At 46.9% G+C, this 26,285-nt stretch overlaps 1 protein-coding gene across 1 annotated transcript in view; it reads right to left on the bottom strand.

Moving 5' to 3' along the window:
- Positions 1-10,709: 10,709 nt before the first annotated feature.
- The window catches only part of si:dkey-178e17.3 (somatomedin-B and thrombospondin type-1 domain-containing protein), a 391,904-nt gene continuing 376,328 nt past the window's right edge, over positions 10,710-26,285 (bottom strand). Inside the window, exon 5 of the mRNA XM_063073230.1 lies at positions 10,710-11,377. Within this exon, the coding sequence (XP_062929300.1) occupies positions 11,272-11,377 (106 nt within the window). The 3' untranslated portion in view covers positions 10,710-11,271. The remainder of the gene's footprint in view (positions 11,378-26,285) is intronic.

Raw genomic sequence — 26,285 nt, 5'->3', positions numbered from 1 at the left:
TTGTTCTCAATGCTGTGTGCCTCAAATAGCCTCTGACAACCATCCAGCTCCTGGCCTTCACGTGTGGCTTAGCTGCTAAGCCTGGTAGAACATTTTCTATTGACAGCAGAAGGGGCAAAGGTGGGTTACTGGAACCTTAAAACTAGTTGCTTCAGGCAGATGGAACTTGTCAGCTGTGGTTGGCAGCTCATCTAGGAGAAGGAAAACTCTGATCTCAAACCTCTGCTGCCTTATGGCTGTACCCACTCATGGGGAAGGCTTTGGGAATCCCTATATTGAGTTCAACAATGACTGGCAACTCCAGCGATACTTGCTACATGGGCAACAGCTTGTTCTCAATATTGTACTGCCTAGGCTTGTGTATCATGAACAAAGTGGATGAGCTTAGAGCATGGATCAGTACTTGGAGCTATGATGTTGGGCCATTACAGAGACTTGGATGACTTGGGCAGAAATGGCTACTTAGAGTGTTTCAGAAAGGACAAGGAGGGAGGCAAAAGAGGTGTGAGTGTGAGAGGAAGCTGGAGCATCCGGAAGAAACCCACGAGGTCATGGGGAGAACATACAAACTCCTTACAGACAGTGGCAGACATCGAACACTGATCACGAATCGCTGGCATTGTAATAGTTTTACGCTAGCCACTACTCCTGGTTACTCATTTTTTTAATTGCTATTTTGTTTGGGGAAGGCTGGCTCCATGGCCAACTGTCAACAAATGACACAGTGCTAAACTCAACTGAACCGAACTAGACTGAATATTCCCACCTAAACTGAACTGAACTGAACATTCCCAGGCTTTACAAGGATCCTGTGGTTTGATGTTTAATATTCTGTGTGTTTGCTCTTTTTTTTTAGGGTTAAGTGTTTGATGTTTTTCTTTGAACGGGCTCCATGGGGTTTCTTTGTTTTGTGGCTGCCTGTGGGTAGACGAATCTCAGGGTTGTGCACTGCATACACACTTTGATGACCAAGTGTTCTCTGAATCTTTGAATTTTTATGCATCACCACCCGCAGAGGGAAAAGCTTGTTACTATCTGCCCTACCCATGCCCCTCATAATTGTGTGGACTACTACCAGTTCTCTCCCTCAGCCTCTTTGGTTCCAAGGGAAGCAACCCCAGCCTGTACACCATTTCCTCTTCACTCAGTCCCAGGCAATACTTCAGAATATTTCTGCATCCTCTCCAATGCACTCACCCTTTCGACATTGAGTGCTGTGCTCAGTGAAGTATGGCTAATCTTACCCTAAAGGGGGCGCTTCGCAGATCTGACATTTCTATTATTTATTTATTATTTGGTGTTCTTTGTTTTGTGGATGTCCGTGAAGAGTACGAATTTCAGGTTGTATACTGTATACATTCTCTGATATTAAATAGAACCATTTGAACTGTCATCCAAAAGCAAACATTAGCTTCTATACAAAATGGCTCAGTAGTCAAGAATTTTCCCCTAACTCTACTGCCTCCCCCATTACCCATGCTGCCTGGACAAGAGGACACGTCTTAAGATGAAAGGCTGAGTGAGTGAGGGCTTATCTCTTTGGAGCGAAAGAGGATGAGAGACAACTTGATAGAGGTGTATAAAGTGATAAGAGGCATAGATGGAGTGGACAGCCAGAATCTTTGTCCCAGCGCAGAAATGCCTAATATAAAATGGGTGGCACTGGAATTTACATTATCTGTGACCCGTAGTGGTTAGCACAACGCTTTACAGTACCAGTGACCCGGGTTCCATTCCCAGCGCACGGTAGTGTAGTGGTTAGCACAACATTTTACGGTACCAGTGACCCGGGTTCAATTCCCATCGCACGGTAGTGTAGTGGTTAGAACAACGCTTTACAGTACCAGTGACCCGGGTTCAATTCCCATCGCATGGTAGTGTAGTGGTCAGCACAACACTTTACAGTACCAGTGACCCGGGTTCCATTCCCATCACACGGTAGTGTAGTGGTCAGCACAACACTTTACAGTACCAGTGACCCGGGTTCAATTCCCATCACACGGTAGTGTAGTGGTTAGCACAACACTTTACAGTACCAGTGACCCGGGTTCAATTCCCATCGCACGGTAGTGTAGTGGTTAGAACAACGCTTTACAGTACCAGTGACCCGGGTTCAATTCCCATCGCATGGTAGTGTAGTGGTCAGCACAACACTTTACAGTACCAGTGACCCGGGTTCAATTCCCATCACACGGTAGTGTAGTGGTCAGCACAACATTTTACGGTACCAGTGACCCGGGTTCAATTCCCATCGCACGGTAGTGTAGTGGTTAGCACAACACTTTACAGTACCAGTGACCCGGGTTCAATTCCCATCGCACGGTAGTGTAGTGGTCAGCACAACACTTTACAGTACCAGTGACCTGGGTTCAATTCCCATCGCACGGTAGTGTAGTGGTTAGCACAACACTTTACAGTACCAGTGACCCGGGTTCAATTCCCATCACACGGTAGTGTAGTGGTTAGCACAACACTTTACAGTACCAGTGACCCGGGTTCAATTCCCATCACACGGTAGTGTAGTGGTTAGCACAACATTTTACAGTACCAGTGACCCGGGTTCAATTCCCATCGCACGGTAGTGTAGTGGTCAGCACAACACTTTACAGTACCAGTGACCCGGGTTCAATTCCCATCACACGGTAGTGTAGTGGTTAGCACAACACTTTACAGTACCAGTGACCCGGGTTCAATTCCCATCACACGGTAGTGTAGTGGTTAGCACAACATTTTACAGTACCAGTGACCCGGGTTCAATTCCCATCACACGGTAGTGTAGTGGTCAGCACAACGCTTTACAGTACCAGTGACCCGGGTTCAATTCCCATCGCACTGTAGTGTAGTGGTTAGAACAACACTTTACAGTACCAGTGACCCGGGTTCAATTCCCATCACACGGTAGTGTAGTGGTTAGCACAACATTTTACAGTACCAGTGACCCGGGTTCAATTCCCATCACACGGTAGTGTAGTGGTCAGCACAACACTTTACAGTACCAGTGACCTGGGTACAATTCCCATCACACGGTAGTGTAGTGGTCAGCACAACGCTTTACAGTACCAGTGACCCGGGTTCAATTCCCATCACACGGTAGTGTAGTGGTCAGCACAACACTTTACAGTACCAGTGACCTGGGTACAATTCCCATCACACGGTAGTGTAGTGGTCAGCACAACGCTTTACAGTACCAGTGACCCGGGTTCAATTCCCATCGCACTGTAGTGTAGTGGTCAGCACAGTGCTTTACAGTACCAGTGACCCGGGTTCAATTCCCATCGCACTGTAGTGTAGTGGTCAGCACAACGCTTTACAGTACCAGTGACCTGGGTACAATTCCCATCACACGGTAGTGTAGTGGTCAGCACAACATTTTACAGTACCAGTGACCTGGGTACAATTCCCATCACACGGTAGTGTAGTGGTCAGAACAACGCTTTACAGTACCAGTGACCTGGGTACAATTCCCATCACACGGTAGTGTAGTGGTCAGCACAACATTTTACAGTACCAGTGACCTGGGTACAATTCCCATCACACGGTAGTGTAGTGGTCAGAACAACGCTTTACAGTACCAGTGACCCGGGTTCAATTCCCATCACACGGTAGTGTAGTGGTTAGCACAACACTTTACAGTACCAGTGACCCGGGTTCAATTCCCATCACACGGTAGTGTAGTGGTTAGCACAACATTTTACAGTACCAGTGACCCGGGTTCAATTCCCATCGCACGGTAGTGTAGTGGTCAGCACAACACTTTACAGTACCAGTGACCCGGGTTCAATTCCCATCACACGGTAGTGTAGTGGTTAGCACAACACTTTACAGTACCAGTGACCCGGGTTCAATTCCCATCACACGGTAGTGTAGTGGTTAGCACAACATTTTACGGTACCAGTGACCCGGGTTCAATTCCCATCACACGGTAGTGTAGTGGTCAGCACAACGCTTTACAGTACCAGTGACCCGGGTTCAATTCCCATCGCACTGTAGTGTAGTGGTTAGAACAACACTTTACAGTACCAGTGACCCGGGTTCAATTCCCATCACACGGTAGTGTAGTGGTTAGCACAACATTTTACAGTACCAGTGACCCGGGTTCAATTCCCATCACACGGTAGTGTAGTGGTCAGCACAACACTTTACAGTACCAGTGACCTGGGTACAATTCCCATCACACGGTAGTGTAGTGGTCAGCACAACGCTTTACAGTACCAGTGACCCGGGTTCAATTCCCATCACACGGTAGTGTAGTGGTCAGCACAACGCTTTACAGTACCAGTGACCCGGGTTCAATTCCCATCACACGGTAGTGTAGTGGTCAGCACAACACTTTACAGTACCAGTGACCTGGGTACAATTCCCATCACACGGTAGTGTAGTGGTCAGCACAACACTTTACAGTACCAGTGACCTGGGTACAATTCCCATCACACGGTAGTGTAGTGGTTAGCACAATGCTTTACAGTACCAGTGACCTGGGTTCAATTCCCATCACACGGTAGTGTAGTGGTCAGCACAACGCTTTACAGTACCAGTGACCCGGGTTCAATTCCCATCACACGGTAGTGTAGTGGTTAGCACAACACTTTACAGTACCAGTGACCCGGGTTCAATTCCCATCGCACTGTAGTGTAGTGGTCAGCACAACACTTTACAGTACCAGTGACCTGGGTACAATTCCCATCACACGGTAGTGTAGTGGTCAGCACAACACTTTACAGTACCAGTGACCCGGGTTCAATTCCCATCACACGGTAGTGTAGTGGTCAGAACAACGCTTTACAGTACCAGTGACCTGGGTTCAATTCCCATCACACGGTAGTGTAGTGGTCAGCACAACACTTTACAGTACCAGTGACCCGGGTTCAATTCCCATCACACGGTAGTGTAGTGGTCAGCACAACACTTTACAGTACCAGTGACCCGGGTTCAATTCCTATCACACGGTAGTGTAGTGGTTAGCACAACATTTTACAGTACCAGTGACCTGGGTACAATTCCCATCACACGGTAGTGTAGTGGTCAGCACAACACTTTACAGTACCAGTGACCCGGGTTCAATTCCTGCCGCTGTCAGTAAGGAGTTTGTTTGTTCTCCCTGTGACCACGTGGTTTCCCTCCCACAGTCCGAAGGTTTATCAGTTGGCAGGCTGATTGGACATTGTAAATTGTCCCGTGATTAGGCTCGGGTTAAATGGACGGCGTGGCGTGATGAACCATAATGGTCTGTCCTGTGCTGTAAACAATCAAATAAATAAATAATGTTATCATGACTGGAGCAAAGTGTAAGGGGGGATGTCAGAGGTTGTTTTTTATTTATAAAGAAAGCAGTGCGTGCGAGATTAGAGTTGTCTGAGAATAGCTTGAAAGGTCAGCACTACATCATGGGCTGAAGGGCTTGAACTGTTTAGTATTGAGTGTTGCACTCAGTGGAAGTTTGGATAACCGAACGCAAAGTTTCAGAAATAAATGTTGGCTCCTATGCGGAATGGTCTGCCGGGTAGGAATGCTCCCCGTCCCCCATGGCTTTCAGGGGGAGGGTAGGTGGGGTCGAGAGCCATCAATACACAACCAGGAAATGGTTTATCCTCTCCTTTCTGAAGCTGAACTCCAGGCCAGGAAAGGTTAAGTCAGGTTCATTAGTCAAGCCTGACACAAATCTTTCTCCAGTGCTGTGGGTAACAGTAGGCAGAGCGGTAATGCTGACCCAACCATACTGGTGAGAAGGAAAAGCTTTGTGCTCCAGAGAACACAGCAATTTTTACAGTCTGCTCCATTTCCTGAGTTCATGTTGCAAGTACCAGTTTTTCAACTGCTCTTCTTTATTGGAAAAAGTATAAAATAGACTTGCAGTTCTGATATTAAAGATTGAAGATTTGCCTTATTTGGCACACGTACATTGAAACATCAAAATACGGACTGAAATGCATGGCTTGCATCAATGGCCAACGTCCTGTGGGGATGTGCTGGGGCAGTTCACAGATGACGCCATGCTTCCAGCACCAACAAAGCACACCACAACTCGCTACAGTAACCCGTACGTCTTCGGACTGTGGGAGTAAAGCAGAGCATCCGGAGGAAACCCACGCAGTCACAGAGAGAGCGTACAAGCAGTGGCAGGAATTGAAACCTGATCTTACAGCTGGCACTACCATGCCATGCCACGGAGCCTTTGCCAAACCGCAGGGCATTCCAGTGAACTATTTCCAAAATGCAGTTGCTCCTGCACATTGATTCTCTTCAGAGTGCAGCCCAGTGCAGCCACTTTGGCCCACATGTTGTGTCAGCCCTTTAACCTGCTCCGGGTACAACCCAACCCCTCCGTCCCATAGACAGCTCATCGTCAGGCTTAATTTTGCACGTTGGTTCTTTGTCAGTCTTTGTTTATATAGGTTTTTTTATAAATTCTATTGGATTTCTTTACTTTTCCTGTAAATATTCAGCTGGGCTGCCTAAGACTTTTGCACAGTACTGTATTAGTCAACATGGAGTGGACAGCGAGTTTGTAAATCTGGCTGGAGTAAACGATGTTGGGAATGGTGAGGGTGGAGCACCGTGGGAGGGGAGTGGGACAGGTGGCAGAGAAGGAGTGTCGGGGCGGGGGATGGTGCGGGTGCCGACACACCCAACCCTGAGACACCAGGCAAGGCCATTTGATTCCAAGCAATTGATTTATTGATTGTTACCAAATGCCTCTCTGGTGCTCCCTCCCTCCCCTCTCCCTTCCCCTTTTCCCAACCATGATTCCCCTCTTCAGGTTTATCATCACTCATATATGTCATGAAATCTGTTTTCTTTGTGGCAGCAGTAGAGTGTAATACATAAAATTACTACAGTACTGTGCAAATGACTTAGGCACCCTAGCGTAATATATGTGCCTCAGACTTTTACACAGTACTGTATGTACTTTGATAAAAAATTATCTTGAACTTTGAACTTGATAATAAACCTACATCTGATTCTGAATTGTTGTAAAATGGATAGAATAAGTCCTGAGGAATAGTAGTGGAGGAATGGGATTATTCTGTGTGCCAAAATAGACTCAATAGCCAAATGGTCTCGTTTTTCAGCCTCTTTGATGCAAACATCAGACAAACATGTGGCTGCAACTCAATGCACAAAAGCATGCAGAGATGGTAAAGAGGTTCAATTGTTGTTCAAACCAAACACCAGAATGGGGAAGAACAGTGATCTAAGTGACTTTGACTGTGGAATGATTGTTGGTGCCAGATCGGATGGTTTGAGTATCTCTGAAACAGGTGATCTCCTGGGATTTTCATGCACAATAGTCTCTAGATTTTACAGAGAATGGTGCATAAAATATCCAGTCAGCGACAGTTCTGTGGGCAGAAATGCCTTGTTAATGAGAGAGGTCAGAGGAGAATGGTCAGACTGGTTCAAGCTGACAGGAAGGCAATAGTAACTCAAATAACCATGCTGGGTCTGAGGCTGAGGTTGAGGCTGGGGCTGAACATAGAACATAGAATAGTACAGCACAGTACAGGCCCTTCAGCCCACAATGTTGTGCCGACCCTCAAACCCTGCCTCCCATATAAGCCCCCACCTTAAATTCCTCCATATACCTGTCTAGTGATCTCTTAAACTTCACTAGTGTATCTGCCTCCACCACTGACTCAGGCAGTGCATTCCACGCACCAACCACTCTCTGAGTAAAAAACCTTCCTCTAATATCCCCCTTGAACTTCCCACCCCTTACCTTAAAGCCATGTCCTCTTGTATTGAGCAGTGGTGCCCTGGGGAAGAGGCACTGGCTATCCACTCTATCTATTCCTGTTATTATCTTGTACACCTCTATCATGTCTCCTCTCATCCTCCGTCTCTCCAGAGAGTAAAGCCCTAGCTCCCTTAATCTCTGATCATAATGCATACGCTCTAAAGCAGGCAGCATCCTGGTAAATCTCCTCTGTACCCTTTCCAATGCTTCCACATCCTTCCTATAGTGAGGCGACCAGAACTGGACACAGTACTCCAAGTGTGGCCTAACCAGAGTTTTATAGAGCTGCATCATTACATCGCGACTCTTAAACTCTATTCCTTGATTTATGAAAGCTAACACCCCATAAGCTTTCTTAACTACCCTATCCACCTGTGAGGCAACTTTCAGGGATCTGTGGACATGTACCCCCAGATCGCTCTGCTCCTCCACATTACCAAGTATCCTGCCATTTACTTTGTACTCTGCCTTGGAGTTTATCCTTCCAAAGTGTACCACCTCACACTTCTCCGTGTTGAACTCCATCTGCTACTTCTCAGCCCACTTCTGCATCCTATCAATATCTCTCTGCAATCTTTGACAATCCTCTACACTATCTACAACACCACCAACCGTTGTGTCATCTGCAAACTTGCCAACCCACCCTTCTACCCCCACATCCAGGTCGTTAATAAAAATCACGAAAAGTAGACGTCCCAAAACAGATCCTTGTGGGACACCACTAGTCACAATCCTCCAATCTGAATGTACTCCCTCCACCACAACCCTCTGCCTTCTGCAGGCAAGCTAATTCTGAATCCACCTGACCAAACTTCCCTGGATCCCATGCCTTCTGAGTTTCTGAATAAGCCTACCGTGTGGAACCTTGTCAAATGCCTTACTAAAATCCATATAGATCACATCCACTGCACTACCCTCATCTATATGCCTGGTCACCTCCTCAAAGAACTCTATCAGGCTTGTTAAATACGATCTGCCCTTCACAAAGCCATGCTGACTGTCCCTGATCAGACCATGATTCTCTAAATGCCCAGAGATCCTATCTCTAAGAATCTTTTCCAACAGCTTTCCCACCAGAGACGTAAGGCTCACTGGTCTATAATTACCTGGACTATTCCTCCTACCTTTTTTGAACAAGGGGACAATATTCGCCTCCCTCCAATCCTCCAGTACCATTCCCATGGACAACGAGGACATAAAGATCCTAGCCAGAGGCTCAGCAATCTCTTCCCTCACCTCATGGAGCAGCCTGGGGAATATTCCATAAGGCCCCGGGGACTTATCCATCCTAATGTATTTTAACAACTCCAACACCTCCTCTCCCTTAATATCAACATGCTCCAGAACATCAACCTCACTCATATTGTCCTGACTATCATCAAGTTCCCTCTCATTGGTGAATACTGAAGAGAAGTATTCATTGAGGACCTCGATCACTTCCACAGCCTCCAGGCACATCTTCCCACCTTTATCTCCAATTGGTCCTACCTTCACTCCTGTCATCCTTTTTTTCTTCACATAATTGAAGAATGCCTTGGGGTTTTCCTTTACCCTACTCGCCAAGGCCTTCTCATGCCCCCTTCTTGCTCTTCTCAGCCCCTTCTTAAGCCCCTTTCTTGCTACCCTATATTCCTCAATAGACCCATCTGATCCTTGCTTCCTAAACCTCATGTATGCTGCCTTCTTTCACCTGACTAGATTCTCCACCTCACTTGTTACCCATGAGGGTAAGGGTGAGGCTGAGGCTGGGGCTGGGGCTGCTCCAGGCTCCATGTCTGAGGGCTACTTGCTTACTTATATTGCTTGCCCAATTTGTTTTTCTCTCTCTCTGCACAGTGGGTGTTTGTCGGTCTTTTTATTTTCTTTTGGGTTTCTTGTTTTATGGCTGCCTGTAAAGAGAGGAATCTCCAGGCTGTATAAATGTTCTTTATTTTTATCTTTGTCACAGCAGTGGTGTGCAGAAGAGCATGTCTGAATGCACAACACGTTGAGTCAAGTGGGTGGGCCACAGCAGCAGAAGACCACTTACTAGTCACAGGAGGTAGTAATGCTGAGTGTATATCCCTGGAATGCCATAACATCTAGCAACCAGCACCTATGTGGCCTCTTCCCATGCCTGGAGATTTCCGGGTATTCCACATTCACCCATGGCTATCAATGATGGCAGCTGTTGGCCTCTCGTTTAAAGGGCCTCCCCTCAAATCCTCCGAGCTCATTTTCCCAAAGCAGGAGCACAGAACTGAAAACCACGTGCTGTGTGTGGCCATTACGTATGTGCCATTACAAAGAAGGCACAGCAGTGCCTCTACTTCCTTGGAAATTTGCAAAGATTCAGCATGTCATCACAAAACTTCTGTAGATGTGTGGCAGAGAGTATATTGACTGGCTGCATCAGAGCCTGGTATGAAAACACCGATGCAATTGAATGGAAAAGCTCACAAAAAGTAGTGGATACAGTCCAGTCCTTCGTGCATAAAGCCGCCATCAATGAGCACATCTACATGAAATGCTGTCACAGGAAAGCATCATCAGGAACCCCCAGCACCCAGGACATGCTCCCTTCCCACTGCTGCCATCAGGAAGAAGGTACAGGAGCCTCTGGACTCGCAATTTCAGGAACTGGTATTACCCCTCAACTATCAGGCTCTGGAACTAGAGGGGATAACTTCACTCAACTTCTCTTGCCTCATTATTGAACTGTTCCCACAACCTATGGAGTCAATTTCAAGGACTCTTCATCTCATGCTCTCAATATTTATTGTTTATTAATTAGTTTATTTTTTGGTTTTATGTATTTCCTGTGAATGCCTGCAAGACAATGAATCTCAGGGTTGTATATGGTGACATATGTGTACTTTGATAATAAATTTACTCTGAACTTTGAACCATGATTAACCCAGCCTCTATAGAAATCATAACTGATTTATTTCAAAGTAACGTTAAATAATAATCCTTCATTCTGGACAACCCCACTTTCCCTATTCCCAGTTACATAGCACATGGCCAGGCAATTAAGAAACATTGAAAACAATTAAAAGGAAAATGCTATATTTTTCAGTGTGCTTTTATTTTACTAAATGCAAGTGTGACTGTGGAGATAGCTCCCAGCAGAATTTCAGAGGTAAAAAAGTTTAAAAGTTCATTAGCAGTTCTCTTTGATATAGAATTTCACCATTCTGTTGTGAGGATATAAGTCTTTCAATGTGCTTATGCGGAACGGAAGGATAATGTGATTTTAAAAAAAGCATGCAGCAAGCTTATATGGCTACCTTTCATACTTCTCTCTCTCTCTCTCTTTGTCTCTCTCCCTCTATCTCATGCTCCTCATCTCTCCCTATCTCTCTGTCCCTCTCTCCCCCATCTCCCTCTCTCTCACCTTCTCTCCCTCTTTCCCTGTCTCTCTTCCCCCCCTCTCTCTCTCTCTCTCTCTCTCTCTCGTTGCTATGTGACGTCTCTAGGAATGGTGATAAAACTCTGCAGCCCCCCCCCACCCATTTCCTGTGGATCTTGGGGAACTGCTCGCTTCACATAGCACATTAGATGAAGATCAGTGACTGCGGGGGGCACTGGCAGTTCGCCCGCAGTGATTCGCGCACCCACGATCCATGACATCCCGGGTGGGAAGCGACTATCCAGAAGGTCCTGGAAGGAGAGAACAGAAAGCTTTGTCAGTGAAGCAAATGCTGGAAACTTGGCCCTTCCAAGTTATGATACAGCTAGTCATAGATTATGTCACAGAAACAGGCCTCTCAGCCCATCTAGGCCATGGTCTTCTGCCTAGTCCCATCAACCTGCATCCAGACCATAGCTGTCCAAATCCCTTCCATCCCTATACCCATCCAAACTTCTCTGAAACGTTGAAATCGAGCTCACACGCACCACTTGTGCTGGCAGCTCATTCCACACTCTCTCCACCCTCTGAGTGAAGAAATTCCCCTTCAGATTCCCCTTAAACATTTCACCTCGTACCCTAAAAACCTTTGACCTCCGGTTCCTGCCTGCCATCAAGGGCATATGTATACAGAAAGGGCCGGTAACATGATGAAGGATCCCACCCACCTGCTCATGGACTGTTTGTCCCACTCCCATCAGGGAGGAGGCTATGTAGCATCCACTCCAGGACCACCAGACTGAAAGATAGTTACATTCCCCAAGCAGTAAGGCTGATCAACATCTCCACCCACAAAACCACCCCTCCACACCCCCAACCACCACTACTTTATCACTTCCTGTCAGAGTCATCTTATGTACCTTATGCATCTTATGTATTATATTCCTGTGCCTAATGTCACTTTATGGACATATAATCTATCTATGTGTATTAGCTATCTTATGTTTGTTGTTTTGTTTTTTATCTCATTGTGTTTTTGTTTGTGCTGCATCCGATCCGGAGTAACAACTATTTCGCTCCCCTTTACACTTGGAGAGCAGTTTAAATGGTTCGGCATGAACCAGATGGGCCGAAGGTCCTGTTTCTGTGCTGGACTTTTCTATGACTCTATGACTTGTGAACTGGGAATGACATTAAACAATCTTGAATGTTGAATCCAGAGGGGTAAAAGCCTGTGTGCATTGACACTATCAACACCCTTCATAATATTCCACACCTCTGTACGATTTCCCCACATTCCTTGACGGAACGAGCAGTGAGAGCAAGCACTGCATGCAAGCTCGATTTCAGCGTTTAAGAGAAGTGCTTGACTTGCCAACAAAATGGTTTCTTACCCCATCTCAGTCACATTATTGGCAGAATTTCAGGTGGTGATGAGAGGGCATACAGGAGTGAGATATACCACCTAGCTGAGTGGTGTTACAGCTACAGCCTTGCACTCAATGTCAGTAAGACCAAAGAACTGATTGTGGACTTCAGGAAGGGTAAGATGGAGGAACACACACCAGTCTTCAGAGAGGGACCAGAAGTGGAAAGAGTAAGCAATTTTAAGTCTCTGAGGATCCCCATCACCGAGGGCCTGCCCTCTTCTCATTGCTACCATGAGGAAGGAGGTACAGAAGCCTGAAGACACACATTCAACGATTCAGGAACAGCTTCTTCCCCTCTGCCATCAGATTTCTGAATGAGCATTGAACCCATGAACATTTTTGTACTACGTATTTAATTTACTTATATATGTATACGTAGTGCAATTCAGAGTTTCTTGGCTCTATTATTCTGTAAAGACAACAAATTTCATGACATATGCTGGTGATATTAAACCAGATTCTGATTCTGAACCTGCATATAAATTAACCCAGAAAAATGCCACATACTATTGATAAAACAACTGTATTTTTGCAGTGATGATGTTTAAAAAAAATCACTTTGAAAAATAAGTTCAAATTTGCAAAACCTGATTGGGATCTGAGCTCCAGTTCCCTGGATTGTTAGCCTTGGCCTCTGACCTAACGATCTTGTAATGATGATCAGTGCAGCAACATTCTCAAGGCATTTACAGAGACACTGATGTTCAGCGGTGTCATTCCCATGTAAATGGAGCCTTAATCTTGTGCTAGGGTCACCTGACCTTGGCACTGAGATCACTGTCCTTGGAGAGATACTTCCTTCGCTGTTTCCTCTCATCTTGCGGATGGTTTGAGTGAGATATCGCAGATCGCGCTCCTGCAGAGTTCCGTTCAGTTCATCCCATGTTGAACCCCTCTCGCTGCCAAATGAGACCTGTCTGTCTGTTACAGAGACTGCATTTGATCACTTACACAGCTTGCTGCAGCTTCCCACCCCACTGAGAAAAGCCGGCTAGCGATACCACATGTATCACAGAGTCACACAGCATGGAATCAGACCCTTCGCCCATCGAGCCTGTTCTGACCATCAACAAGTCATTCATACTCTATTCACAATCACCCTTTTTAAATTCTCCCCATATTTTCTATACGTCACCTTCAATTGCCAATGAACCCATTGAGTCATAAGATATAGGAGCAGGATACAGCCATTCGATCCACTGATACACAATATAGGAGCAGGGTACAGCCATTCGATCCATTGATGTGGAATACAGGAGCAGGATACAGCCATTCGATCCATTGATACATAATACAGGAGCAGGATACAGTCATTCGATCCACATATACACAATACAGGAGCAGGATACAGTCATTCGATCCATTGATACACAATACAGGAGCAGGATACAGTCATTCGATCCATTGATACACAATGCAGGAGCAGGATACAGTCATTCGATCCATTGATACACAATACAGGAGCAGGATACAGTCATTCGATCCATTGATACACAATACAGGAGCAGGATACAGTCATTCGATCCATTGATACACAATACAGGAGCAGGATACAGTCATTCGATCCATTGATACACAATACAGGAGCAGGATACAGTCATTCGATCCACATATACACAATACAGGAGCAGGATACAGTCATTCGATCCATTGATACACAATGCAGGAGCAGAATACAGTCATTCGATCCAATGATAGGCAGTACAGGAGTAGGATACAGCCATTCGATCCATTGATTCTCCTCACCATTCTACCTGGGCTGATTTTTTTTTCTCAAACCATTGAGTACATCTACACTCAGGGGTGTGTGCTTAGCCCACTGCTCTACTCTCTCTACACCAGTGACTGTGTGGCTGGGCACAGTCCGAATGCCATCGATAAATTTGCTGATGATACAACCATTGTGGGCAGAATCTCAAATGGTGACAAGAAGGTGAACAGGAGCAAGATATACCAGCTAGTTGAGTGGTGACCCGCAGCAAACTAGCACTCAACGTCAGTAGACTAAAGAGATGATTGTGGACTTGAGGAAGGGTAAGACGAGGGATCACACACCAGTCCTCATCGAGGGATCAGAAGTGGAGAGAGTGAGCATTCTCAAGTTACTGATGTCAAGGTCTCTGAGGAACTAACCTGGACCCAACATATCGACGCAGCTATAGAGAAGGCACGACAGCGGCTATATTTCATCAGGAGTTTGAGGAGATTTGGTTTCCCACCTAAAACACTCACAAATGTCTACAGATGTACTGTGGAGAGCATTCTAACTGGCTGCATCACTGTCTGGTATGGGGGTGGGGGTGTATGGCACAGGATAGAAATAAGCTGCAGAGGGTTGTAAACTCAGTCAGCTCCATCATGGGCACTAGCTTCCGTAGTATCCAGGACATCTTCAAGGAGTGATGCCTCAGAAAGGCAGCATCAATTATTAAGGACCTCCAGCTCTTAGGGCATGCCCTTTTCTCACTGTTACCATCAGGTAGGAGGTACTCAGCGATTCAGGATCAGCTTCTTCCCCTCTGCAATCCGGTTCCTAAATGGACATTGAACTCCTGGACACTACCTCACTTTTTTAATGTATAGTATTTATGTTTTTTGCATGATTTTTAATCTCTTCAAAGTACGTATACTGTTATTTATTTATTTATTTATTATTATTATTTTATTTTGTTTTTTTTCTTCTATATTATGCATTGCATTGAACTGCTGCTGCTAAGTTAACAAATCTGCTGCTGCTAAGTCAACAAATTTCATGTCACATGCCGGAATAAACCTGATTCCGATTCTGATTCAACGATTCAGGAACAGCTTCTTCCCCTCTGCCATCTGATTTCTGAATGGACGTTGAACCCGTGAACACCACCTCACTACTTTTTTATTTCTATTTTTGCACCACTTATTTAATTCAACTATTTTATAGATATACTCACTGTAATTCATTTTTCCCCATTTATTATGTATTGCATTGTACTGCTGCCACAAAGACAACAAATTTCACAACAAACAACAGGAATTCTGCAGATGCTGGAAATTCAAGCAACACACATCAAAGTTGCTGGTGAACGCAGCAGGCCAGGCAGCATCTCTAGGAAGAGGTGCAGTCGACGTTTCAGGCCGAGACCCTTCGTCGGGACAAATTTCACAACATATGCTGGTGATACTAAACCTGATTCTGATTCTGATGAAACACTGTCGTAGGAAAAGCAGCATCCATCATCAGAGATCCCCACCACCCAGGACATGCTCTCTTCTCACTGCTGGCATCAGGTAGAAGGTACAAGAGCCTCAGGACTCTCACCACCAGGTTCAGGAACAGTTACTACCCATCAACCATCAGGCTCTTGAACAAAAGGGGATAACAACACTAACTTGCCCATCCATTGAGATGTTCCCACAATCAATGATCTCACTTTATTTATTTTATTTTATTTTATTACTATTTAATGGTGCAACTGTAATGAAAACCAATTTCCCCCGGGATCAATAAAGTATGACTATGACTATGACAATGACTATGACTATTGAAGGACTCTTTATCTCATTATCTCATGTTCTCATGCTTTATTGCTATTTATTTATATTTGCAGTTTGTCTCCTGCACTCTGGTTGATCTTACACTGATCCTGTTATTGTTATATTCTATAGATTTGTTGAGTATACCCACACGAAGGTAAATCTCAGGGTTGTATATGGTGACATACAGTATATGTACTTTGATAATAAATTTTACTTTGAACTTTTCCTGACTTTATTTTTTTTGAGGTTCAGTGTGGAATAGGCCCTTCCAGCCCTTCAAGCTGCACCACCCAGCAACCCCCGATTTCCCATAACCCTTAACCCCCTTCCCAATCAAGAACCTAGAAATCTCAAACCCCTTACAGCCAAGATGGTGGCCATCAAGGCAATTTATTGCAGATGATCAGGTTTGCGTTGATAGGAAATATAGGCTTCTTTGTGAAAACTGACCCTCTGCAGTTCCTCCACGGGGGAAGGAAGGGAGGCAGACACTGGCAAGCTTAGAACATGTTCCATACCATACAAAACAAAGACTTGACTGAGACTGCGGGGACCTGATGATTGAGAATTGGCATCAGGACAAGGAACAAGACATCCAGGGAGATCGTGAGAGAAAGCAAATGGGGGAGGGATGGGTCAATCCAAAATAGTTTGTGTCAAGGCTTCTGCTCCCAGTCTGTCTGGGCTAACGCAAGAAATGAAAATGAAGCCACAATTTAACTAAAAATTAACTGAGATTTGTGAAATAGAATTAGAGAGAGGTTGGCTGTGGTAATCGAGTGCCAATAATGAACTTTAACTATTTAACTGTTTGAAAGTGAAATAAGAACTATGAGGAACGGATAGGGCAAATGCAAGCAGGCTTTTTCCATGAATTTGGGTGAAACTAGAACTAGAGGTCATAGGTTAAGGGTGACAGGTGAAATATCTAAGGGGACCAGAAGAGGAACTTCTTCACTCAGAGGGTGGTGAGTGTGTGGAACGAGCTTGGAGTGAAAGTGGTAGATGCAAGTTCAATTTCAATAATCTAATAATCTAATCTATTTAAGAGAAGTTTGGATAGGTGCCTGGATGTGAGGGGAATGGAGGGTTATGGCCTGGGTGCAGGTCGATGGCACTAGGCAGATTAATAGTCTGGCACATACTAGATGGGCTGAAGGGCCTGGTTCTGTGCTATAGTGCTCTTTGATTCTATGACTCTGTAAGAAAGGAAGGACCTTTTTTTATTCCACTGAAGTCTGTTCCTAAAATCCCCTCAGAGTCGAAGATGGCTGGTTTCATTGAACCATAAAATCGTACAGCACAGAAATTTGGCCCTTTTGGCTCAGCTTGTCCATGCTGACTGTGCTACCCACCCACACTAATCCTATTTGTCTGCCTTACATCTGATTTCCTTCCTACCTGTCTCTACACACCTTTTAAACAAATAACTGCATCTGCCTACACCACCTCCATCCAGATATTCACAACAGAATGCCAGAAGAGACTGCAGCCCCCGCTCTTCCCTGATCAGGAGATCGACGTAGGAGTTCTTGCTGTTGAACATGATCCAGCGCTACAAGCGCACCTGGAGACCAGCCAGGGCTTCTCTGCTGTGCGCCCAGAAACAGCATTCCCGGAAGGCTGATCGGCTCCATTGACAGGTAAGGCCATTCAAACCAGCTGGGGAGGTCCAGTTGGCATCAAGGGATAGGATCTTCCCCTGAGAGTCGAGAGCCGCAAATTGGCACCGCGCTACGTATGACTGTAGTGGAAAAGGCTGTCTACAAGGTGTCATATAGATTGCATCTACCAGCATCACTGAAGGTCTACCCAGTATTCCATGTTTCCCAGCTCAAGCCGGTTACTACCTGTCCCCAGCCCCCGTCACACCACTTCACCTTCCTCCTCGCTTGGTAGATTGTTCCCAGGATCCAGGAGAAGGACATTTGGACAAGTTGTTCATCCAGGACTTCCAGTGGACACAGATCTGTGGCGCCTCAGGGGTTGTGCCTAGGGAGGATGGCCCTGTCACAACCACAGATTCAGCAGCACAGCAGGTATGGCAATTATAGAAACATAGAAACATAGAAAATAGGTGCAGGAGTAGGCCATTCGGCCCTTCGAGCCTGCACCGCCATTTATTATGATCATGGCTGATCATCCAACTCAGAACCCCACCCCAGCCTTCCCTCCATACCCTCTGATCCCCATAGCCACAAGAGCAATATCTAACTCCCTCTTAAATATAGCCAATGAACTGGCCTCAACTGTTTCCTGTGGCAGAGAATTCCGCAGATTCACCACTCTCTGTGTGAAGAAGTTTTTCCTAATCTCGGTCCTAAAAGGCTTCCCCTCTATCCTCAAACTGTGGCCCCTCGTTCTGGACTTCCCCAACATCGGGAACAATCTTCCTGCATCTCGTCTGTCCAATCCCTCTAGGATTTTATACGTTTCAATCAGATCCCCCCTCAATCTTCTAAATTCCAATGAGTACAAGCCCAGTTCATCCAGTCTTTCTTCATATGAAAGTCCTGCCATCCCAGGAATCAATCTGGTGAACCTTCTTAACTCCCTCTATGGCAAGGATGTCTTTCCTCAGATTAGGGGACCAAAACTGCACACAATACTCCAGGTGTGGTCTCACCAAGGCCTTGTACAACTGCAGTAGTACCTCCCTGCTCCTGTACTCGAATCCTCTCGCTATAAATGCCAGCATACCATTCGCCTTTTTCACCACCTGCTGTACCTGCATGCCCACTTTCAATGAGTGGTGTATAATGACACCCAGGTCTCGTTGCACCTCCCCTTTTCCTAATCAGCCACCATTCAGATAATAATCTGTTTTCCTATTTTTGCCACCAAAGTGGATAACTTCACATTTATCCACATTAAATTGCATCTGCCATGAATTTGCCCACTCACCCAACCTATCCAAGTCACCCTGCATCCTCTTAGCATCCTCCTCACAGCTAACACTGCCACCCAGCTTCGTGTCATCCGCAAACTTGGAAATGCTGCATTCAATTCCCTCATCCAAGTCATTAATATATATTGTAAACAACTGGGGTCCCAGCACTGAGCCTTGCGGTACCCCATTAGTCACCACCTGCCATTCTAAAAAGGTCCTGTTTATTCCCACTCTTTGCTTCCTGTCTGCTAACCAATTCTCCACCCACACCAATACCTTACCCCCAATACCATGTGCTTTAAGTTTGCACACTAATCTCCTGTGTGGGACCTTGTCAAAAGCCTTTTGAAAATCCAAATATACCACATCCACTGGTTCTCCCCTATCCACTCTACTAGTTACATCCTCAAAAAATTCTATGAGATTCGTCAGACATGATTTTCCTTTCACAAATCCATGCTGACTTTGTCCGATGATTTCACCGCTTTCCAAATGTGCTGTTATCACATCCTTGATAACTGACTCCAACAGTTTCCCCACCACCGACGTTAGGCTAACCAGTCTATAATTCCCCGGTTTCTCTCTCCCTCCTTTTTTAAAAAGTGGAGTTATATTAGCCACCCTCCAATCCTCAGGAACTAGTCCAGAATCTAACGAGTTTTGAAAAATTATCACTAATGCATCCACTATTTCTTGGGCTACTTCCTTCAGTACTCTAGGATGCAGACCATCTGGCCCTGGGGATTTATCTGCCTTCAATCCCTTCAATTTACCTAACACCACTTCCCTACTAACATGTATTTCACTCAGTTCCTCCATCTCACTGGACCCTCTGTCCCCTACTATTTCTGGAAGATTATTTATGTCCTCCTTAGTGAAGACAGAACCAAAGTAATTATTCAATTGGTCTGCCATGTCCTTGCTCCCCATAATCAATTCACCTGTTTCTGTCTGCAGGGGACCTACATTTGTCTTTACCAGTCTTTTCCCTTTTACATATCTATAAAAGCTTTTACAGTCCGTTTTTATGTTCCCAGTCAGTTTTCTCTCATAATCTTCTTTCCCCTTCCTAATTAAGCCCTTTGTCCTCCTCTGCTGAACTCTGAATTTCTCGTGAACATGCAGGTGTCAGCTAATTATTATTTCATTGTGATGGTATTTAACTCCATTCTTTTTGTTGTAGTGCTTGTCGAGACTTGAGCAAAGCACAGCAACATTTTGCTGCCTGCTTGCATTCGGCCTTGCCTGAGAAATTAGACTGTCGAGTCAACTGACTCTGAAGACTAGCGGTATTCGTTTTATATTTAGTTGCTCTTTTCAGCCGCAGTGTAGGCTTCATTTTCCATTTGAGAGTTTTAGTTAGCGGCCCCGTTTGGCCTAGCGTGTATTGTTTTCTCTTTAACATTGTTCGCATTAAAGTCTGTGAACTATCGACCAGCTCTGGTGTCTCTGGCTCCGCACTTGGGCCATATCTGAACATCGTGACACGACACTAGAATGGAAAAGCCTACAGAAAGTGGTGGACACCGCGAAGTCCATCAGGGGTAAAGCCCTCCCCACCATTGAGCACATCTACAAGGAGCGCTGCCACATGAAAGCAGTATCCTTCATCAAGAACCCAAAACATCCAGGCCACACTCTCTTCTCATTGCAGCACTGGGAAGCAGGTAGAGGATTTTCCTGAATCCCCTCCTCCTTCTCTTTCTCCAATGGTCCACTCTCCTCTCCTATCAGATTCCTTACCTTTCCCATCCACCATGGCTTCACCTATCACCTGCCAGCCATTCTCCTTCCCCTCCCCCCACCTTTTTATTTTGGCATCTTCCCCCTTCCTTTCCAGTCCTGATGAGGGGTTGCAGCCCAAAACATCGATTGTTTATTCATTTCCATAAATGCTGCCTGACCTGCTGAGTTCCTCCAGCAATTTGTGTGTGTTGCTTAGGTGTGATCACGGGTGACACTGGCTTGGGAAAAGACACGGGCTGCTTGATTTGCACTACCCTACCAATGGACAGGGAGAGCCTTGCAACAGCAAGATTTACCAGGATTACGGAGCCTGACCTTTGAGGATATGTGGAGCGATCTAAGGCTTTTTTCTCTGGAGCAAAGGAGAATGAGAGGTGACTTGATAGATAGAAGATAAGTGGCAGAGATACCAGTAGAACAGATGGCCAGCAACCGGAAATAGTGCAGAAAAGATTTCTGAGGATATTGCCAGAACCCAAGGGCCTGCGTGATAGGGGAAGGTTTCCAGGCATGGTATTTATTCCTTGGGAGTTTACCTCAATATCGCCTCCCTGAACAAGAAGGCACAGCAGCACCTCCACTCCTGAGAAATGCTCCCACCTCCTCCCATCTTAACTGCATTTCACAGGAGTACCACTGAGAGTGTCTGACAAGTTGCATCTCCATCTGGTCTGGGAGCAGATGACCATCAGACCGGAAGTCTCTACAAGGGACTATGAGAACAGCTGAGAGGATCACAGGGGTCTCCCTACCATCCCACGCATCCATCCAGCACCCTCTTTGACTTTCTACCATCAGACAGGAGACTCCGAAGCATAAAAACAAGAATGGTCAGGATGGGAAACAGTTTCTTCCCTTGGGCCATTCGGCTTCTGATCCGCCTGCAACATTGTATTAGAAGTGTCACTGGTTAATCGGTTCTGTACCTGATAATGTTTAATTCATGCACTTTCCTTTGTTAACTATGCATAATTCACTAGTAGATTTTATCCTGACTTTCCTAAATTATTCGGAGTTAAATGTGTGTTATGTGCTACTGTCGTGCTTTACACTCAGGTCTGGAGAAACATTTTCTCATTACAGTATACATGTTTGTACTTCAATGACAATAAACTTGACTTGACTTGGAGCATGGGGATCTTATAGAGGTTTACAAAACCACGAGGGCCATAGGTAAAGGAGGACAGAAGCAATCTTTTCCTCAAGCAATCCTAACAGCTGGTGTTTCGGGCTGAGACCCCTCGTCAGGACTGGAAAGAAGGGTCAAAAGTTAGAATAAAAGAAGAAAGATGGCTGGTGAGATGTGAGCCCAGGTGAGTGGGTTGGGGAGGGGAGTGAGGATGAATTAAGAAGTTGGGAGGTGATATTCCTCTCACCCTGGTCTCACCTATCACTTGTGAGCTTGTATTCCTCTCACCTCGATCTGTCACTGACTCTTCCTATATAACCCACCCATTCCTTCACCTGTACTCATACCTCACCCCTACACACTCCCTCACACCTACCCATCCCTCACCCCTACCCATTCCTTCACCTGTACTCATACCTCACCCCTACCCATTCCTTCACCTGTACTCATACCTCACCCCTACACACTCCCTCACACCTACCCATCCCTCACCCCTACCCATTCCTTCACCTGTACTCATACCTCACCCCTACCCATTCCTTCACCTGTACTCATACCTCACCCCTACACACTCCCTCACACCTACCCATCCCTCACCCCTACCCATTCCTTCACCTGTACTCATACCTCACCCCTACCCATTCCTTCACCTGTACTCATACCTCACCCCTACACACTCCCTCACCCTACCCATCCCTCACCCCTACCCATTCCTTCACCTGTACTCATACCTCACCCCTACCCATTCCTTCACCTGTACTCATACCTCACCCCTACACACTCCCTCACACCTACCCATCCCTCACCCCTACCCATTCCTTCACCTGTACTCATACCTCACCCCTACCCATTCCTTCACCTGTACTCATACCTCACCCCTACACACTCCCTCACACCTACCCATCCCTCACCCCTACCCATTCCTTCACCTGTACTCATACCTCACCCCTACCCATTCCTTCACCTGTACTCATACCTCACCCCTACACATTCCTCCCTCTCATACCTCACCCCTACACACTCCCTCACACCTACCCATCCCTCACCCCTACCCATTCCTTCACCTGTACTCATACCTCACCCCTACCCATTCCTTCACCTGTACTCATACCTCACCCCTACACATTCCTTCACCTGTACTCATACCTCACCCCTACACATTCCTCACCTCATACCTCACCCCTACCCACCTACCCATCACCCCTACCCATTCCTTCACCTGTACTCATACCTCACCCCTACCCATTCCTTCACCTGTACTCATACCTCACCCCTACACACTCCCTCACACCTACCCATCCCTCACCCCTACCCATTCCTTCACCTGTACTCATACCTCACCCCTACCCATTCCTTCACCTGTACTCATACCTCACCCCTACACACTCCCTCACACCTACCCATCCCTCACCCCTACCCATTCCTTCACCTGTACTCATACCTCACCCCTACCCATTCCTTCACCTGTACTCATACCTCACCCCTACACACTCCCTCACACCTACTCCATCCCTCACCCCTACCCATTCCTTCACCTGTACTCATACCTCACCCCTACCCATTCCTTCACCTGTACTCATACCTCACCCCTACACACTCCCTCACACCTACCCATCCCTCACCCCTACCCATTCCTTCACCTGTACTCATACCTCACCCCTACCCATTCCTTCACCTGTACTCATACCTCACCCCTACACACCTCCCCTCACACCTACCCATCCCTCACCCCTACCCATTCCTTCACCTGTACTCATACCTCACCCCTACCCATTCCTTCACCTGTACTACATACCTACCCTACCCTCCCTACACCTACCATCCTCACCCCTACCCATTCCTTCACCTGTACTCATACCTCACCCCTACTACCCACCCATTCACTTCACCTGTACTCATACCTCACCCCTACATTCCTTCACTCCCCTCACCCCTACACACTACCCATCCCTCACCCCTACCCATTCCTTCACCTGTACTCATACCTCACCCCTACCCATTCCTTCACCTGTACTCATACCTCACCCCTACACACTCCCTCACACCTACCCATCCCTCACCCCTACCCATTCCTTCACCTGTACTCATACCTCACCCCTACCCATTCCTTCACCTGTACTCATACCTCACCCCTACACACTCCCTCACACCTACCCATCCCTCACCCCTACCCATTCCTTCACCTGTACTCATACCTCACCCCTACCCATTCCTTCACCTGTACTCATACCTCACCCCTACACACTCCCTCACACCTACCCATCCCTCACCCCTACCCATTCCTTCACCTGTACTCATACCTCACCCCTACCCATTCCTTCACCTGTACTCATACCTCACCCCTACACACTCCCTCACACCTACCCATCCCTCACCCCTACCCATTCCTTCACCTGTACTCATACCTCACCCCTACCCATTCCTTCACCTGTACTCATACCTCACCCCTACCACTCCCTCACACCTACCCATCCCTCACCCCTACCCATTCCTTCACCTGTACTCATACCTCACCCCTACCCATTCCTTCACCTGTACTCATACCTCACCCCTACACACTCCCTCACACCTACCCATCCCTCACCCCTACCCATTCCTTCACCTGTACTCATACCTCACCCCTACCCATTCCTTCACCTGTACTCATACCTCACCCCTACACACTCCCTCACACCTACCCATCCTCACCCCTACCCATTCCTTCACCTGTACTCATACCTCACCCCTACCCATTCCTTCACCTGTACTCATACCTCACCCCTACACACTCCCTCACACCTACCCATCCCTCACCCCTACCCATTCCTTCACCTGTACTCATACCTCACCCCTACCCATTCCTTCACCTGTACTCATACCTCACCCCTACACATCCCTCACACCTACCCATCCCTCACCCCTACCCATTCCTTCACCTGTACTCATACCTCACCCCTACCCATTCCTTCACCTGTACTCATACCTCACCCCTACACACATTCCCTTACACCTGTACTCATACCTCACCCCTACCCATTCCTTCACCTGTACTCACCCCTACACACCCTTCACCTTACCCATCCCTCACCCCTACCCATTCCTTCACCTGTACTCATACCTCACCCCTACCCATTCCTTCACCTGTACTCATACCTCACCCCTACACATTCCTTCACCTGTACTCATACCTCACCCCTACACACTCCCTCACACCTACCCATCCCTCACCCCTACCCATTCCTTCACCTGTACTCATACCTCACCCCTACACACTCCCTCACACCTACCCATCCCTCACCCCTACCCAATCCATCACCTGTACTCATACCTCACCCCTACCCATTCCTTCACCTGTACTCATACCTCACCCCTACACACTCCCTCACACCTACCCATCCCTCACCCCTACCCATTCCTTCACCTGTACTCATACCTCACCCCTACCCATTCCTTCACCTGTACTCATACCTCACCCCTACCCATTCCTTCACCTGTACTCATACCTCACCCCTACCCATTCCTTCACCTGTACTCATACCTCACCCCTACCCATTCCTTCACCTGTACTCATACCTCACCCCTACCCATTCCTTCACCTGTACTCATACCTCACCCCTACACACTCCCTCACACCTACCCATCCCTCACCCCTACCCATTCCTTCACCTGTACTCATACCTCACCCCTACCCATTCCTTCACCTGTACTCATACCTCACCCCTACACATTCCTTCACCTGTACTCATACCTCACCCCTACACACTCCCTCACACCTACCCATCCCTCACCCCTACCCATTCCTTCACCTGTACTCATACCTCACCCCTACCCATTCCTTCACCTGTACTCATACCTCACCCCTACACACTCCCTCACACCTACCCATCCCTCACCCCTACCCATTCCTTCACCTGTACTCATACCTCACCCCTACACACTCCCTCACACCTACCCATCCCTCACCCCTACCCATTCCTTCACCTGTACTCATACCTCACCCCTACACACTCCCTCACACCTACCCATCCCTCACCCCTACCCATTCCTTCACCTGTACTCATACCTCACCCCTACCCATTCCTTCACCTGTACTCATACCTCACCCCTACACACTCCCTCACACCTACCCATCCCTCACCCCTACCCATTCCTTCACCTGTACTCATACCTCACCCCTACCCATTCCTTCACCTGTACTCATACCTCACCCCTACCCATTCCTTCACCTGTACTCATACCTCACCCCTACACACTCCCTCACACCTACCCATCCCTCACCCCTACCCATTCCTTCACCTGTACTCATACCTCACCCCTACCCATTCCTTCACCTGTACTCATACCTCACCCCTACACACTCCCTCACACCTACCCATCCCTCACCCCTACCCATTCCTTCACCTGTACTCATACCTCACCCCTACCCATTCCTTCACCTGTACTCATACCTCACCCCTACACACTCCCTCACACCTACCCATCCCTCACCCCTACACACTCCCTCACACCTACCCATCCCTCACCCCTAC

The sequence above is a fragment of the Mobula hypostoma genome, chromosome 21 (genome assembly GCF_963921235.1).
Source record: "Mobula hypostoma chromosome 21, sMobHyp1.1, whole genome shotgun sequence".
In the NCBI taxonomy this organism is placed as follows: Eukaryota; Metazoa; Chordata; class Chondrichthyes; order Myliobatiformes; family Myliobatidae; genus Mobula; species Mobula hypostoma.
The sequence above is the reverse complement of the archived record's forward strand: the minus strand, read 5'-3'. Positions and strand labels throughout refer to the sequence as shown.